The sequence below is a fragment of the Mastomys coucha genome, unplaced genomic scaffold (assembly GCF_008632895.1).
Source record: "Mastomys coucha isolate ucsf_1 unplaced genomic scaffold, UCSF_Mcou_1 pScaffold7, whole genome shotgun sequence".
NCBI lineage: Eukaryota > Metazoa > Chordata > Mammalia > Rodentia > Muridae > Mastomys > Mastomys coucha.
The window spans coordinates 17791408-17808688 of NW_022196913.1; the positions used below are offsets into that span (position 1 = coordinate 17791408).

At 46.6% G+C, this 17281-nt stretch overlaps 1 protein-coding gene across 2 annotated transcripts in view; it reads right to left on the reverse strand.

Moving 5' to 3' along the window:
• Positions 1 to 371: 371 nt before the first annotated feature.
• The window catches only part of Gpr137b (G protein-coupled receptor 137B), a 35948-nt gene continuing 19038 nt past the window's right edge, over positions 372 to 17281 (reverse strand). Inside the window, exons 3-7 of one of the 2 annotated variants that reach the window (XM_031359607.1) lie at positions 8504 to 8726; positions 6437 to 6586; positions 4807 to 4935; positions 3000 to 3124; positions 372 to 1325 (exon numbers count right to left, since the gene is read on the reverse strand). In XM_031359607.1, the coding sequence (XP_031215467.1) occupies positions 1214 to 1325; positions 3000 to 3124; positions 4807 to 4935; positions 6437 to 6586; positions 8504 to 8726 (739 nt within the window). In that variant the 3' untranslated portion in view covers positions 372 to 1213. Of the gene's footprint in view, positions 1326 to 2082; positions 2788 to 2999; positions 3125 to 4806; positions 4936 to 6436; positions 6587 to 8503; positions 8727 to 17281 lie in introns of those variants that run through there. The other variant, XM_031359606.1, reaches the window with a different exon arrangement.

Consider the following 17281-nt stretch of genomic DNA (forward strand, 5'->3'; position numbering starts at 1 on the left):
ACAAAATAGGAGAAAGTGGGCTTGACCCTGTTAAGTTAAAAGTGGGGACTGAGTGAGATTGTTTGTGGCTCTGTGACCTGTAGAACAAGATAATGCATTTTGTGAGAAGCCAGAGCATCCAGCCTCCAGGAAGGTCACACTGGTTCCAGAGTTTTCCCAGGGCAGCCCGGAGATGGCACATGGGGACCATTGTCTGGAACACACTCTGGCTGAGATAGGGATTCTGCTACCACATAGGCAGAGCCCATTTTTTCATCACAAATCGCTTTTAAGAGACAGAATACTATTTAAAACTAACAGGCAGTGAGCACCGTGTCAGTCTCCTACAAATTACAGGCATGTTTTACAGAAAAGCTGTCAGGAGTCCACAGTCCTTTAGAGCTTGAAGGCCAGAAATATTTATTGTTAATACTCCATGGGGACCTCTTGGCTTGTCATTGACTATAGCGAGCACTGGCTGAGTCGGAGAAGGCGCAGTCCTTCCGTCCTACTGAGGTAGTGAGGAGTCAGTTCCACTGGGCTGAGGAAAACGCTATGGCTACACACACAGCAGAGGAGGTTTAATAGTGTTGGGGACTACATCTTGACAGTACCCACTTCCCACTGGAGTGCTTGTAGTCGTGCTTTCAGATGGAGCAGCACCAGACTTAGGGTAACGATTAGGAGAATCTACTACCGCTGAGCCTGCGTCCTACAGACCGCGGTGCTCTGCTTCCCCTTAACTTTGAACACTGGAGTGGCGGCTAAAGGAGCTCACCACTGTGGCACTCGCACGAGTGACCTTCAGAGGTAAGATCTGTGGAAGCTTTTCCAAAAGCTTTAAACTGCTAGACCACGTATTCTATACGCTTTAAAGTGAATTATGCATGAAAGTCTGTGCAAACTACAACATGCGTTGCAATTAACAATCAAGGAAAAACCTAGTATACTTTAGCATTAGTATTTAAGTTATATAAAATACATCTTTATAAAAGTACAGAATCTCTTTTAAAAGTTTAAATTATACCCACTGAAATAGCCAGGTTCTCTGCTAGTACTGAAGGGTTTATTGCTCTAAATTATTGCTTAGCCCTATGGAGCCATGAGAAAGCTATAGCAAAAAATAAAGTTCTGTTTCATAAGGAAAACTGCCTTAAAAACTCAGCTGTCATCCAGTCTGTCTGGCTGAAGGTTTTCAATAGAGGACTCTTCCATAGGACTATGTCACCTGGTACTACCCGTGGCTTGCTTTGTCTGGATCCAAAGTGGAGTCTTGATGCAAAGTTCCTGCTTGTGCCGGGAAGCTGTTATTTTGTTGTCCCCAATCATAGTAGTCTGGAGCAAAACTTTAAACAAACAAACAAACAAAAAAAACAAAACAAAACCAGTTCAGTGGCTTGACACAATTGCATATATGTGGCATGCAGATTTTAGCAATAGACCTGAGTCTTTGAGGCTAGTATCTTGTCCATATTCTACCAAACAGCCTGAATTCAAGTCTACTGAACCCTGCAGAGCTTAGAAGTTTAGAATTACAGAACCAAAAACTAGCCACTGTGGAGAACATGGGTTTAGCAGAAAAATATGTCTGAACCCTAAGGTGAGAGATTATCGTGTGTTTTGGATAGATAATGTCTAATGTCTCAAGTTCCTTGTCTGTGGAACAAGAAAGGCATTAGCAATTTTCTTGTTGGGCTGTTGTCAAGGATGAGTGAACACCTATAAATGTCATCAAGAGCAATATCTAAGATATCATTAGAACTCAAAAACACTTTTTTATTTTCCCCTATCATGGGAAAGGGTCTTTTTTTGCTATCTGTACAGGGTGAGTACTCCCCTCTCGGTAACTTCTGGCAATTACTGGTTAGGGACACTCCACCAGGGTTACAGGGTGAAAGCTTGGGGCAGCTAGATTAGATAAGAGAAAAGCTTTAGGAAGAGGTGGAGCAAAAACTCTTGGGAGGATAGCTCTTGACCCTGAAAAATCTTTGTATGTTGGCTTGCTTCCAGAGTCTGTACTTGACATCTGCAGCTCTGCACTTCCCCCTAATTGCTACCTTGTCTTGTTTATCTGACAAGGGTCTCTCCTCCCTTCTCACTGAGACAGCAGTGTGTTCTGTCTCAGTTCTGTATCCCAAACCAAGGTCCTTTCAGAGCACTTCCCCCATTTCCAAGGACTTTCACTGTTACACAGAGCAAAATGCAAGCACAACTTTCTGAGCCCTGGGCAGATCCAGGTGCATCAGGAGAGGAGAAGGAGGGACCTAGGGCCACAAGTGCTTCCCTTCCTCCTTTTCCTAGCTGTCATCCACACTGGATCGAGCTGAAGGCACCAGGCACAGCTGGTTTTCTGTCTTGAGCATACACGCACCATTGTGAATGCTACCATGTATAAATGCCCACCCCAAGAAGGACAGAGTCCAGTCTGCAAGTGAATTTTCAAGAAAAGAGGCAGTTTCCATGTGCTCTGGCACTGAGGTATGCCCCAGGGCCAGCCACGCTGCTTATCCAGCAAAAGGGACTCCCACTCCCACAGATCTTGAACCATGAGAACTTAATTATACTGATCTCATAGAACTGTAGCAAATAATGAATGAGATGACACTTCTGAATATCTTAGTCAATAACTTGTTAAGAATGACAAATTTCAAATTTTGGCTCTTATAATATATTCACTCTAGTGATAAATCGTTCATATATTCTCTGGCTTTAGAAGAGGATCCAAGAGGCCTGCCTGGATGTCCCGGATCACGTTCCACTGAGTGATTTGAGCAGCAAATGCTCTCTCTGGGTAGGCTCGGAGAGGTCCTGTAAGTAAAGGTTGATTTCTTTTAAAACCAGCATAGCTGTTAAGCATTGCATGGAATACTGAGTAGGAAAAATGCTGGGAGAAGGAATCTTTGACACCTGGCTAGTTGCCATGGTGAAGGTAACCCTGCAGAACAGCTCTGTGCAGTAGTAGCCCTCCACTTCCATCTGTTCCAGTGGCCCAGCATGCTCCAGCAGGAGCTGGCTCTTACCTTCCCTGAAGCCCCTGGGGGGCAATGTTCCAGGCAAGATCATCATCACTGTCATATCTTCGGGGGTTGTCAAAGAAGTAAGATCTGGGACTGAATCCATGGCTGGGGACCATCCCAGGATTGGTCTAGAAGAAGATGTTATCACTTTAGCATCCATGCAGACAACTGCCTGCTAGCTAGCGGGAGGAAGGAATGCTTAACGTGCCAGTGCATATTTTGGGGTGGGGAGTGGGTATAGGGTCTTATGTATCCCAGGCTAGTCTCAAGCCAAAGATGTCGTTCAATTTTTTTTATTTTACTTCCTCTACCTCTCAAGCTCTGGGGATTGAATCTTAAGTTTTCCTTTATGTTCCATAGCACTCTACCAATTGAGCTACAGTCCCCAAAATACAGCATGGGGGAGGGAAGAGCTGCTCTCTCCTTGAGGATCTATAGGTTTTAAAAAGGACCTGAAAGTAGGAAGAGGACTAATTGGTGAGACAAGAGATCAGTAGGAAAGAGAGTGAATAAACAAAAATATATGCCTGTATAAACACCACAGTGAAATCCATTATATACATACAGTTTATAATGCTAACAAATCCATAGCTCTTACTTCCAGAGATGAATACACTGTCTTAATCCTCACTGATATGTCCAAATAGCCAGGCATGGTTGGTCATTTATGATTATAACCCCAGCACCTGGGAGGCCAAGGTTTTAGCTCAAGGTCAGCCATGCCCTATAGTGGGATCGTCTCAAGAAGTTCTCCAGACTAAAGCAGACGGTCCACGTAGAGACACACCTGTACAATTACACAGGCTCTTGGGAGTTTCTTACCTCAAGATCCTCCCTCAATCCTTTCATACTTTTTGCCCCAAACTGGATTTTCAAAAATGCAAGTGTCCATTGTTGGAGTCTATCCTGGCAGAGAAGGCATAGCTAGCCAGGTTGGGCTTCATCTCCCATCTCACCCTGCTCTTTCCTGTGTCTGGCTCAGTATTGATCACCCAGAGATGAGTGGGAAGAAGAGCAGCAAACTGTTACCTGGGTATGGACCAGGGATGTGCCACATCTACAGGCACCCTTCTGTGCCTTTCTCCCTGGCCAGAACTTTACTCCTCACCCTCCTGGGTGTATGTATGTCAGAAAGGCAAAGCTGTTGCCTAGCTTGTGTGGTACAGCAAGGCTTCCAGGGGATTCTGAACTTGTTAAGCAGAAGATGTGGGTGGCTTTAGCATGGTCACCATGATGCCACTGCACTACTCTCCTACTCCCTGACGACTGGTCATCACTCTGGGGATAGAGTGAGTCTGTTTTCCTTTTTTTTTTTTTTACTGGTACTTTCAGACAAGGTATCATGTAGCTCAGGCTGGCCTTGAACTCATTACATAGACAAGAACCACTGAACCTCTATGATCCACTTGTTTCTATCTCCCCAGTGTTAGGATTGCATGCCTGGCTTTATGTGTAACTAAGGATCAAACCCAGGGCTTCATACATATTAGGCAAGCACACTCTACCAAATGCCATATCTCCAGCCCTCCATTTTCTGCTGAAAGAGCAGCAGTATATGTGTTTGGAGGACAGTGAATACTAACCCCAGGCCATGAGATATTTCATATATATAAAATACCGCTAAATCCCCACACACATTTTCTTTGAGAGAATTAAGGGAAAAGAAGATTCTCCTTGAAAGAGTCCTGGATGACCTACCTACCCCACAAAGAGATGCAAGAAGCTCCACTAAAAAAGGGGAGGGGTGCATATCCTACTCACCAGTTTCAGGGGGATTAGGGACACCAGCAAACAGACAAGGGGTACTCACAAGATCCTTCGTGGGATTTCTGACCCGGAAGAAATAAACCACCAAGGTGGTGGGTAAGAGCTCCCACACGAAAAGCACCACGCCAAACACTACATAGCCGGCATCACCCAGCTGGCTCTTCAGATCTGCCTGTTCCAGAGTAGGGAAAATGAAGTCATGAGACCTCATGCGTTGGAGGACAGAGAGCAGAAAACACTCCTAGAAACAGTGAAACGCTCCCCTTAAAGCTTGCACTTTGAATCTTGGTCGCAGTGATAGGGCAGGCCTTGGAGGACCGTGGAAAACACTTAGGATGATTATTTACGACTGGCTACTCATTTACTTTTGTGGTTGAGGAAGGAACCCAGAGCCCATATCCCAGCCCTGACTCCTAAAGGAGAGCGGCTTGTCTGTGCAGAGTCATCCTGACATTAGCCACACTCTATTACTCTCCACCCATGAGAGCCGACCACAGGCAGCTTGCCGAGGAAAAGTCCTGTGAGCAAGGCAGAGCCCAAGGGGATGGCTATGGAGGGAAGGTCCCAGGATAGAGGGGAACCAGCCCATTACCAGGGAGAGAACACCGAGCCACAGCCTGGTCCTCAAGCCTTTTCTAACACATCATGCTGAAAGCACAGACCAAATAAATGTTCGCCCACAGAGTGAAGATACTCATGTCTCCTAGATACCACAGCTCGGCCGTGTGTGGTCTCCCTTTCACCGAGAAGACACAGGCACTGGAGGCCACTAAAAAGCATCTCAAAAACATCACACCCCAAGCATAGAGCTTTTAAGCTCTTGACTGAAAGAAAATTGGGAGTAATGTGTTAAAAGCAAATCTGCTGCCTGACGGAACTTCAGTCTGGAAAGGTAAAAAAGGCCAAGGAGGTAGCAGTGATGGTTTGAACTCATACATGCCACTGCTAACTGCCTGCTCTTGAAAACCCTTGTGCATGAAGAACAGCTCTGTAAGCAGCCACTGCTTAAGGTCTAGAGATCCCTCAAACAGCACATGTACCTTAGCATCCTTGCCTAGCTTCCTCCCTGCTGCACCTGTGGGACAGGCTTGGCCAGTGTTGCTAGGTTACAGTCAGCTTGGTCTTTTCCAGGGCTAATGTGCATATAGCAATTTGGGATTTAGCTCACTGCCATGATTTTTTTTTCTCTCTCACTGTCTTAACAAATTAGCTCCCATTGTGACCACTGGTGGGATTTTATAGCTAAACTCACACACTTTGGGTATTTGCTGTTTTTCCAGATGACATTAAGAAGTGTTTGTAGAATAATCCAGTAGAGACCCATTCGAGGAGTTCATTTTCTACCACACTGGGTTACCTGTGTCTATAGCTCACTGGGCAATCAATTCCCACAGGGAAGGGAAAATGCCTGTTTACTTTTGTACACCTAGCACTGCACAACAGCAGAAGCAGGGAGCTTGGCCTTTCCAGCAGGCACTCGCTGCGTCCTACTAACCTGGTCCCCACCGAGGCAGCATCTTACTACAATTCCACTGATCTAGTTCCTGTGCAGGCAGCACGTTGCCTAGCCCCCACATATCTGGTCCCCACCAACCTGGTCCCCAGTGTCATAGCAACTCAACTACATTCCACTGATTTGGTCACTGTGCAGCACCTTGTCATGTCCCACCTACCTGGTCTGATACATTGTACCAGTCATAATCAAAGGAATGGACGTTCTTGATCTGAGAAAATGACAAGATGAACAGGTTGTAGCAGGCCCGAGAGGTGTAGAGCAAGATGACGGTGACACCAATGGCAGTTATCTGACACACTGATGAGCCCTGGAAGACAAAGCCAACAGGAATGGACCATTGCTGGTATACCCACTGCAGGCACACTAGCCGCTTCCCTCCCTGTGTCTGTCTGTCTGTCTTGTGTCTTTCTTTCTGTACCTGGAGCTTGCTGATCCTCTATATTCTGCTGAGCACCAAGATTACAAGTACATGTTGTTGCACTCAGCTCTTAATATAGTTTCTGGGGGAATTGGACCCTGGTTCTTATGTCTGCACTTGATTGACTGAGGTATCACCTCAGCCCACAACGATCTTTAAGAACCAGAATATCAAAACGTTCATCAGATCTCTTACGTCCCACTGCTCAATAACAAGATCCTGGCTGATAAGCATACCAGGCTAGCCCCAGTCAAGAGGCATACAGTCTTAATCAAGGTGTAGAAGAACCTTTTAGATGGGGAGCACAGAAATCCTGCTTGGCCCCTGGGGTGGGATCAATTTGAGTTATCTGTGACTTATCCCTCTTTATGAAGTTTGTCAGTTCCTGCAGTCAGTTAAAGAACCCGTATCTAGTTGACAGGAGCAAAGAAAGGCAGAGCTGACTTGCATCCTGCATTGAGGAGTCACTAAATCAAAACATCATTCTATCACAGGAGTCAGCTAAGTACACCTGACAATCTATAACGTAATCCTTTAAAAAAAAAAAACTGCAGTTTTTTAAAAAAAAAATTGCACAACTCATGTATAAGAGATAAGGTAATGAACTTTATGGCAAAATTCATCAAGGATTCATCATGAAAGAACTGGCCCAGCTAACGTGTAGGATTTTCATGAGTCCAGCTGAATCACAGGGTGCCCTGTGAGGGCTTGAGGCAGAAATTTTCATCTACTTATCACTTCTAAAGGCACAACTTGATGGGAGCCCAGCTGCTCTGCAATTCTCAGGCCAAAGGCATACTAAGGCCAGAAGAGCCCCAGAGGAAAGCTACAGCAGATCTGTCACAGGCTACACAGGCTCTGCCTTCAGAAGCAGACACTGGGAAAATCACTAAGTCTTCACAACCGAAAAGCCGGGCAAGAGAAATGAGGGTAAGGACGGAGGTGGGGTCCGTCCCCCTGGCTCTCTGCATACCCACCTAAGCTTTCCAGGGCTTAGGCTGGGAACCTGTCAGAAAAGGAGATGCAGGGACCTGGCTGAAGCATTGTGGTACCACAGGGTACCTGTATATGTGCCCATCTCATAATCCTGGGGATAAGACAGCATGGAGGTCAGGCTGGGAGACACGGTGGTGGTTAAGAGGCATGAGCTGCCTCCTCCTCTAAGTGTGACTCCATCTTGCAGCAAGTGCTGGGAACATGCCCACAGCCGGGGAGAAGCTGGTGAGGGCCCAGCCTCAATCTGAGTCATCACAGAGGTCCAACAACCCTGGCCCTTGACAGCTCACACTCACTTCAGTTTTGTATTTATGAGCTCTGACCTGGGACAAGCTTCTTGACCTCTCTCTGAGCCTCGATTTCTTTGTCCGTTAAATGGGGATTTAATACTACCTACCCCGCTGAAATGGGAGACTGACATTAATTAGCTCATGCACTAAAAAGGTTCATCAAAGCACACCTGTAGATGTTAGGTCCATAATCCCAGCTATAAGGGTGGTGGCTGAAGTGGGAGGACTGCAAGTAACAGTTCAAAGCAAGCCCAGGCAACTTACAAAGATATTTTCTCCAAATCATTTTTAAAATGTGTGGAGCTGTAACTCTGTGGTAGGTGCCTGCCTAACACATACGGGCCCTGGGTTTGATATCCAACACCACAAAAACAAGTTAACAGGTAAACAGAGTTCTAAACCAGACTAAGTTTTCCTAGAGAGTTCAGTGAACCAGAGTGAGCAAGATCTGTTGTGTATTATGTGCAAGTGAGGAAGCCATTTTCAGAATAGGGAACCTTGATCACATTCCCACCTTTACCTTTGACTCCAAGTAGATGTTGGCCAGGGACATCTTGGAGATTTTGTAGAGGCAGATGGAGAGGGAGATGGCACATAGCACAAAGAGCGTGTCGTTGATGGCCACTCTCACAGAGACAATAGCCTTCCTGTCCCAGTCTCCCGACTTCACCAGCACAGCACAGGTCAGATTCACCAACAGGAAAACAAGGCTGATGAAGAGTGAGGCCAGGTAGAGGGGTAACCTGGGGAAGGTGAGAGACATGCTTCAGGATCTGTTACTTCACATAGCTGCACATGCTGGGTCAGTCTAGAAAGAAGCTGAGGCAGGAGCATGGCTCTTAGTGATAGACATTCTCAGCTTCAAATTACAAAATGACCACTTTCTGGGCCCCCTAACCTGCGAAGCCTTCATAGGGTCCCATTTCTAAGAGGTGGCAAGGACTGTTTTAAGTCTGTGCCTATTGGCTGGCCTGCCTGAGCATCCTATCAAAATTGCCTGTGCATGAGGATGAGAACATGCTTGGGCTCAAAGAACTACTCCGGGGGAGTACAAAATGCTCTATCCCATCATCCTCAGGATGGGTGAAGGGGGCACAATAACAATCTTTTTGAGCCTCATCTTCTGAAAATAAAACTCTGTGATGACTGCCTTACAAGGTCGTCTCTGAAGACAGATTGCTCTGTCCTCCACACACACTCTATCCATATCCCAGACTCAACCAGCCAAGAACCAAAGCAACTGAATTGCACCAGTGCTGAACACCTACGGACTTCTCTTGACATCTGTGGTGGTTTGAAAAGTCATGGTTCCCACAGACTTGTGTTTGAATGCTTGGCCCATAGGGAGTGGCACTTATTAAGAGGTATGGCCTTGTTGGAGGAAGTGTGTCCTCACTTGGTGAGCTCTGGGGTCTGCTATTCTCAAGATACAACCAATTTAGCACCCAGCATCCTCCTGCTGCCTTCTGATCAAGATGTCGAATTCTCAGCTCTTTCTCCAGCACCATGTCCACCTATGCTGCCATGCTCCCTACCATGATGATAATAGACTAAGCCTCTGAAATGGTAAGCCAGCCCCAGTTAAATGTTTTCCTTTATAAGAGTTACCTTGGCCATTTCTCACTTGTAAAGAGTTGTGTCTCTTTACAGCAGTGAAAACCCTAAGACAACATTATTCCTCAAAAACACTATTTTCATAACACGTTAGGTATTTAACTTAGAGACATGTTATATACTAAAGTGAGAACAAGTTTAGGCCACACACCTACACCAAATTCTATAAGGGACTTAAGCATCTAGAGTTTGTTATTTGTGGGTCACAGATTCTATCTATTCCTTGCAAATGTAAAGGCCAACTGTATATGTTTAACACAATCATTTCTATAATGTGTTCAGCCCCCCATCAGCCCCAGTTGACTAACTACAGAGAATGTTTCCTGTGGGTAGAAACCTGCCACAAGGGCTGGAGACCTGGCTCAGAAGAGCACTGACTGGTCTTCCAGAGGACCTTCCAGAGGTCATGAAGAGACACCATGACCATGGCAATTCTTAGAAAGGAAAACATTTAACTAGGGCTGGCTTACAGGTTCAGAGGTTCAGTCCATTATCATCACGGCAGGGAGCATGGCAGCATCCAGGCAGTCATGGTGCCAGAGAAGGAGAGTTCTACATCTTCATCCACAGGCAGCTAACAACTGCCTATAACTCCAGTCCCAGGGATCCAATGTCTTCTGAGACCAGGCACACATGGGATACATACATATACATGCAGGCAAAACATTCATATATAAAAATGATGAAAGGTTTCAAACCGACAAACACCTGCCACCGCTGGGCTGGGAACATAGCTAAGGACACTTGCTTAGCACAGAGGCCTGGATCTGAGCTCTAACTGCAAGAAACCCACAATACAAATCTACCACAGCAAGTAATAAATGCTAAACAGATAAAAATTGCCTTTTTACATTTTATTTTTCTTTGTAGTACTAAGGATTGCAGCCAGGGCACTGCACACCCCTCCGTAAGTGTCCTAACACCAAACTATAGAGCCCACGCTCTAAACCATTCACTTCACTGGCCATTTCATCTTACAGCTTCTCAGAGCTACACATGTGCAAGACACCTGCACACAGGCGACACAGACGTTTCAGGTTCCTCTCACAGCTCCCCATGTCACTTTTTCTTCTGGCAGACCCATGTGGTAGACAAGCAAAAAGAACTAAAGTTGTGTGCCTCAAAATTGGATTGGTATGAGGGCTTTACAGACAGCTCAGCAGGTGAATATTGGTTCAAACCCCAGAACCCACAAAAATGGGCATGGCTATGCACATGTATAACTCCAGTGATGGGGGTGGGGTGTGATGGATGGGAGTTGTTGGCTGCCAGTCTAGTTCCAGATTCAGTAAGAGACTACCTCAAAGGAATGAGGATAGGGACAGAGCTAGATGCACAATGTCAAAGCCTCCTCTGGCTTCTGAGTACACAAGTGGATTCATGTACATGTATATAACCCCCTACACACACACACACACACACACACACACACACACACACACACACACACACGACTGGTACAGGTTGCCTGAACTTGTAATCTCAATACCAGTTAGACGCCATGATCCCAGGAAGCTTTTCTCTCTCTGGCTTCCAGTACAGCCTTAACTCAGCTGAGCTTGCAGAGACCTTTGCCATCTCTGACCCTTCCACACCTGCACACGTATACCTTGTCTTTGCTTTCCTGGGTCCCTTATACTTAAACTGCATGGAATGAGGAATCAACTCATGCCTCCACCCAGAGTCTGAGGCCTAGCTGTACCCACCACCACAGCAGGCAGATGTGGATGGTGCCACTGTTCCTGCCACTGCTGTTCCTGCCACTGTTGTGTATGTTTTGAGGGAACAGGCGGAGGCTGTAGCTTGGCTGCTAGAGTGCTTGTCCTGGGTTTGATTCTCAGTGCTGTGTAAGCTGGGAATGGTGGTTTCTGCCTGCCATCCCAGCACTTGAGATGTGGAAGCAGGAGAGGACCAGAAGTTCATGGTCATCTTCAGTGGCATAATGAGTTGGAGGCCAGCATGGAATACATGAGACCTCACCTAAGAAGGAAGAATTCGGGCCCAAAGTCCTGCATGAGAACCTGAACCTGATTCCCCTTATCTCTCTTTCCCTCCCCTTTCCCCCACCCCCTCCCCCTCCCTCCCCCGTCCCATGTGTGTGTCCAGAGAGATAAGGTCCCGATGAATCGAGGTTGGACACTGGCACTAGAGTGCAGTTGGGAAAGAGGAGGGGTAGGGCATGAATTGGCTGCACAGGCCAAGTGTCAGAACCATCGCCTGACCACATCCATGTTTCAGAAGGACTTATGACAGCAGCACCGGGCAGGAAAGACTACAACCTGTGCCTTCCCAGGGAATTCCAAGAACAGTGAAAGTGGTGGCTGGGATCTGGAAACAGGTATGTTAGAGAGGCAATGGGACCTGAATCCAGAAGTAGAGCTCCTGGAGCACTGCAGAGACTTGGTCCCAGTCACAGCCCTCTAAACCCACCACACTTTCTCCTCTGACTCTTCTGTGGCCCCACTGTGCCCTTAGGGGTGCAATGCACTCGCCAACTCAGCTCTGCAACATGCACCACTTCAAACACATCTTAGAAAGAAGGCCATTTCCCCAGGGACTGCTTCCCTTCCTGAAGCCATGCAGCTGATGCTGTGTTCCAAGGCCCATGGCAGAGGACATCTGGGAACTATAGCTCCTACCAAGAGCCTGCACTGCTACAGGATCTGACCTAACGGTTGACATGAAGAAACCACAGATACTAAAAAGCTTTGCCAGGGCTTTATGCTCTGATGGAGACTTGGCAGTAGCCTCCAAATCCAGCACATTTTATACGTACAACTAGGAGTTTATTGCACATTGAACAAGGGGGTAGGGTTATTATATACAGCTGAATAAGGAGGGAGGCTTAACTAACTTCAATAGGGATGTCTCTGTAGAGACACAGTCTCAGGCTTCCAGGAAGAAGGTACCATGGACAGCTTCTGCACACCGACCAGGAGAAAGCTTTGCCATTTCCCTGAGTCTTACCCAGAGCCTAGGTTACTGTTCTATTGCTATGTGGAGACACCTCAACGAAGGCAAGTTATAAAAGGAAGCATTTAGTTGGGGGTTTGCTTGCGGTTTCAGAGGGTTAATACATGATCATCATGGCAGAAAGCAGACAGGCATGGCACTAGAGCAGTAGCTGAGAGCTTTACATCTTGATCTGCAGGTAGCAGGCAGAGAGACACTAGGCCTGGCTGGGCTTCTGAAACCTCAAAGTCCACCTCCAGTAGCATATTTCCTCCAACAAGGCACTCCTCCCAGCCTTCTTCAATGGTTCCACACCCTGGTTACTAAGCCTCCAAGTGTATGAGCCTCTGGGGGTCCCCCCATTCTCTTTTAAACCACTGCAGTCAGAGAAGGCTGATTTCAATGCAACCGCAGCACCGGGGTCCTTGGCATGGCCATTCTCACATCAAGCAAGGCACTCACTCTCTTCTTCCACTCCCCACAAGAGCCTGCAAACTCGGATGAGTCTTCTCACCAAACCAAAGTCACCCTTGCCTAACTCAAAAAGGACGTGTGAAGCTGTGACCATCATATCTGTTTTCCACATGTGCTCACAGTAATGGAAAATGTGCCTGTGAGGGAAGAAGGACAGACAGATGTGGGCTCCTGAGCAAATTGCAGGGCATGCCAGCTTCTAGAAAGCCCTGTTTGGTGTTCTGCTAGCAGCTGCTGAGCTTTGGTGAAAGGCTCAGATGTGACTGTAGACTCTGCAGGCATAGGCACACAGGCTTTCTTTCAGGAGACATCCCCAGGCTTGGGACAGCACAGCCTGCTGGGTATCGTACAGGTGACTCTTCAGGATGCAATCTTAAGTATCATTAAAACTATGGCTATCATTCTTTCATCACAACAGCAAAGCACACTGGGAAAGTACCAAAAGGATAAAGTGTTGTGAAAATAAAGGGAACCACCAGGGCACCATAGAATACTAAGGCGCATGCATCATGGAATACCAACAAGCACTTCAAAGCCCCATCCAGTTGCACAGAACACCATGGTACATCACCCAGCAGCATGAACCCTAGCACCTGCTGCCAGCTGTGGATGGGTTCCTGCATTCCACTTTCTATCTGGTTGCCACAGCAAGACCAACAAACCTTCATTTCCCCCCTTCCCTGCCACCCACCTTCTGTCCTCGGCCCATGAGAAGAGGGTATGGGATGCAGGCTAGGTCCACAGTTCTCCGCTCTGGTCTTTACCTGATCTTCCTGCCTGCGACCTTCCTTTCCTAAATGTATGGGTATCAAAGGCAGTTCTCTGAACCTTCAGGATCCAACAGTTAGAATGTGAGGCCTAAGGAAATGGCTCAGCAAGTAAGAGTGCTTACTGCGTGATTGTGAAGAAGTGAAGAGCCGGGTATGGTTGCAGCTGCATGTCATGCCAGCACTGTGGTGGGCAGAGACAAGAGGATGTCTGGGGCTGGCTAGTTGCAAACCTAGTTCAAATTCAATGAAACCTGAGAAAGGCAGAGATTGACAGACACCTGATGGCCTCTTCTGGCCCCCACATGAGTATTTGAGGTGGGCTTCCCCATAGGCGAGATGCACATTTACCATCTAGCACTAGGGAGGTAGAGGCAGGAGGATCAGGAGTTCAAGGTTATTCTTTGCTACCTAAGGAGTTTAAGGACAGCCTGTGCTGAACACTAGCTCAGATCCCCACCTCCACCATGCTAAGATAGAAAAGGAAAGAAGAGGTCAGAACGCAAACTTTCAGACGTTTTGTCTGGAAGACCTAGAACCTCGATGGCAAGCATCGCTGCTGGTCCTGGGAGGTGGAGGAGCTCAAGAGGAGGCAGCTTCAGCAGCTCTCACTTCTTTCCATGTGTCTACAGATTGAGCATCGCCTGTCCAGAAACCACAAAGGTCACAGGATCAGCCTGGTTAGTACATGAATGGGAGGTGACAGCGCAAGGGAAGACTAGCTGGTTTGTTACCATATGACAGCTTTCCACGTAGACTCACTTCAAACTGTATCCCTCACCCAAAATGCCTGTGACTACACAAAGCCTTGGTTTAATCCCAAGTATAATTAACTAATTATAAAAATCAAGTTGTTTTAAAAAGCTGGGGATATAACATTAGAATGAGACCTCGTGGGAACAGGCCCCAAGGGTAAAGGACAAACAAACCACTTATGTTTTCATATGCATCTTCAGGTGCTTGAGTGTTGAGGGCATTTGCCATTTTGAGATGCTCTGCCTCCCGGCTCCAACATCCCAGCTTCTGAGTGGCCTCCAGCTCCATCTCTATCTTTACAGTGTGATGGAAACACATACTGAATACCCAGCCGTGGCAACAAACTACAGAGCAGTCAGTGGTGGGCCACGTATTCTCAATCCACACACAATTTTCTGAACTTGTATCCTGGATACAGACTAGAGGTAAAAGCCATCTCTTCTGGGAGCTGAAGAGATGGCTCTGTCATTAGGAAAGTGTATTGCTCTTCCAGAGGATGCAAGTTCAATCCCCAGCAACCCTAGCAAGCAGCTTACAACTCCACATAACTCCAGCTCCAAAGGATCCAACACCTCTGGCTTCCTCAGGTATCCCCATAACTACACACACACACACACACACACACACAACTAAACCAAAGGATCCAACACCTCTGGCTTCCTCAGGTATCCCCATAACTACACACACACACACACGCACACACACACACACACACATATACACACACACACACATACACACACATACACACACACACACACACATACAACTAAACCAAAGGATCCAACACCTCTGGCTTCCTCAGGTATCCCCATAACTAGACACACACACACACACACACACACACACACACACACACACACAAAACTAAAAGCATTTAAGTAAATTAAGAGTAATACTCTTAGAATGTTGAATTAAAAATGTCTCAAGAGTTCTCATTACACACCCAGTCATCACTCAGTACCTACAAGGGATTGGTTCCATGATGCCAAAGATACCAAAATCCGAGGATGCCTGGACAACCCTTACAAAACACAGTTTATTTGCTTAGACCTTAGGGGTACATATTCTCTTGCATAACCTGAATCAAGTCCATGTCATGCATGATACCCTAGATAAATAACTGACAAGAAAAATGTTTGCATATGTTCAGTACTGATAGGATTTTTTTTTTCCTGAGGGATTATTTTGGCATTTTGTTTGTGTGTGGGGAGTGCATATGTGTGTGTGTTCATGTGCCACAGCACACAGGTAAAAATCAGAGGACAACGTGCGGTAATTACTTCTCTCTACCATGTAGGTTCTAGGGAAAGAACTCGGGTCGTCATGCTTAACAGCAAGCACCTTCACTCACTGAGCCTTCTCATCAGCCCATTTCTTAGTATTTTTGACCATTGATGGTTGAATCAAGGATGAGGAAGGCTGGGGCTGAAGAGATGGCTCAGCAGTTAAGATCACTGACTGTTCTTCTGAAGGTTCTGAGTTCAAATCCCAGCAACCACATAGTGGCTCACAACCACCCGTAATGAGATCTGATGCCCTCTTCTGGTGTGTCTGAAGACAGCTACAGTGTACTTACATATAATAATAAATCTTTTCAAAAAAAAAAAAAGAATGTAACTCTAGGGGCTGGCGAGATGGCTCAGCAGGTAAGAGCACTGACTGCTCTTCCAAAGGTCCTGAGTTCGGATCCTCTTCTGGTGAGTCTGAAGACAGCTGCAGTAAATTATGACGGAACGAGCAGGGGGTGGGGGAAGTGAGCGAGAGGGCTCGAGTAAGTGGGGCCAGCAGAGATCCTGAGTTCAACAGCAGCCACACACATGATGGCTCATGGCCATCTGTACAGCTACGGTGTACTCATACACATAAAATAAATAAAATAAATCTTTAAAAAAGAAAAGGATGAGGAAGGCTGATTGTATTTAGATAAAATCTGTGTACATTTCTTTGGTGACACGATGACGTACTTTTCCAGCATTTTGTGCCTGTGGTGGTGGAGTGCCTTAGGCTCTTGTGGGGACTGGAAGAACGGAGTGAGTGCCTTGCTTGACGTGAGAATGGCCATGCCAAGGACCCCGGTGCCTCAGATGCACTGGAATGGCAAAGCCTTCTCTGACTGCAGTGGTTTGAAAGAGAATGGCCCCCAGAGGCTCATACACTTGGAGGCTTAGTAACCAGGGTGTGGAACTGTTGAAGAAGGCTGGGAGAAGTGACTTGTTGGAGGAAATATGTTATCATGGGGTCTCATTAGCTTGGATTAGCTCAAAATTTACTACACAGCACCGAGAGGCCTCAAATGCAAGATCCTGCCTCAGCAGCCAAGTGAGATTACAGGTGTGTAATCACACCTGACCCAAATCTGACCATTCTAAGCTTTGGAGAATGACTGAATTCTCTCACAATGCAGGAGGAGCATGTACCTTTCCCATAAACTGGACTCAAAGTCCCTTCAGACCATGTCACTCTCCTAGGCTTCTAGAACAAACCAGAACAGCCTCAAACTTGGTATCTAGCTGAGATGACTTGAGACTTCTGGTCCCTCTGCTTCTATGACTTCAGAGGCCAGCGACCACATCTCATTTTTATGTACCAGGGATTGCACGTAGGCTTCGTGCATGCTAGTGAGCACTCTACCAAAAGCTACATTGTTTTAAATAGTGTTTGAAGCAAGCATAATTGTGTTCTAGAGGTTCCCCCTGCAAATCTTATCAATGTACCGGCCCTCATGAACAAGA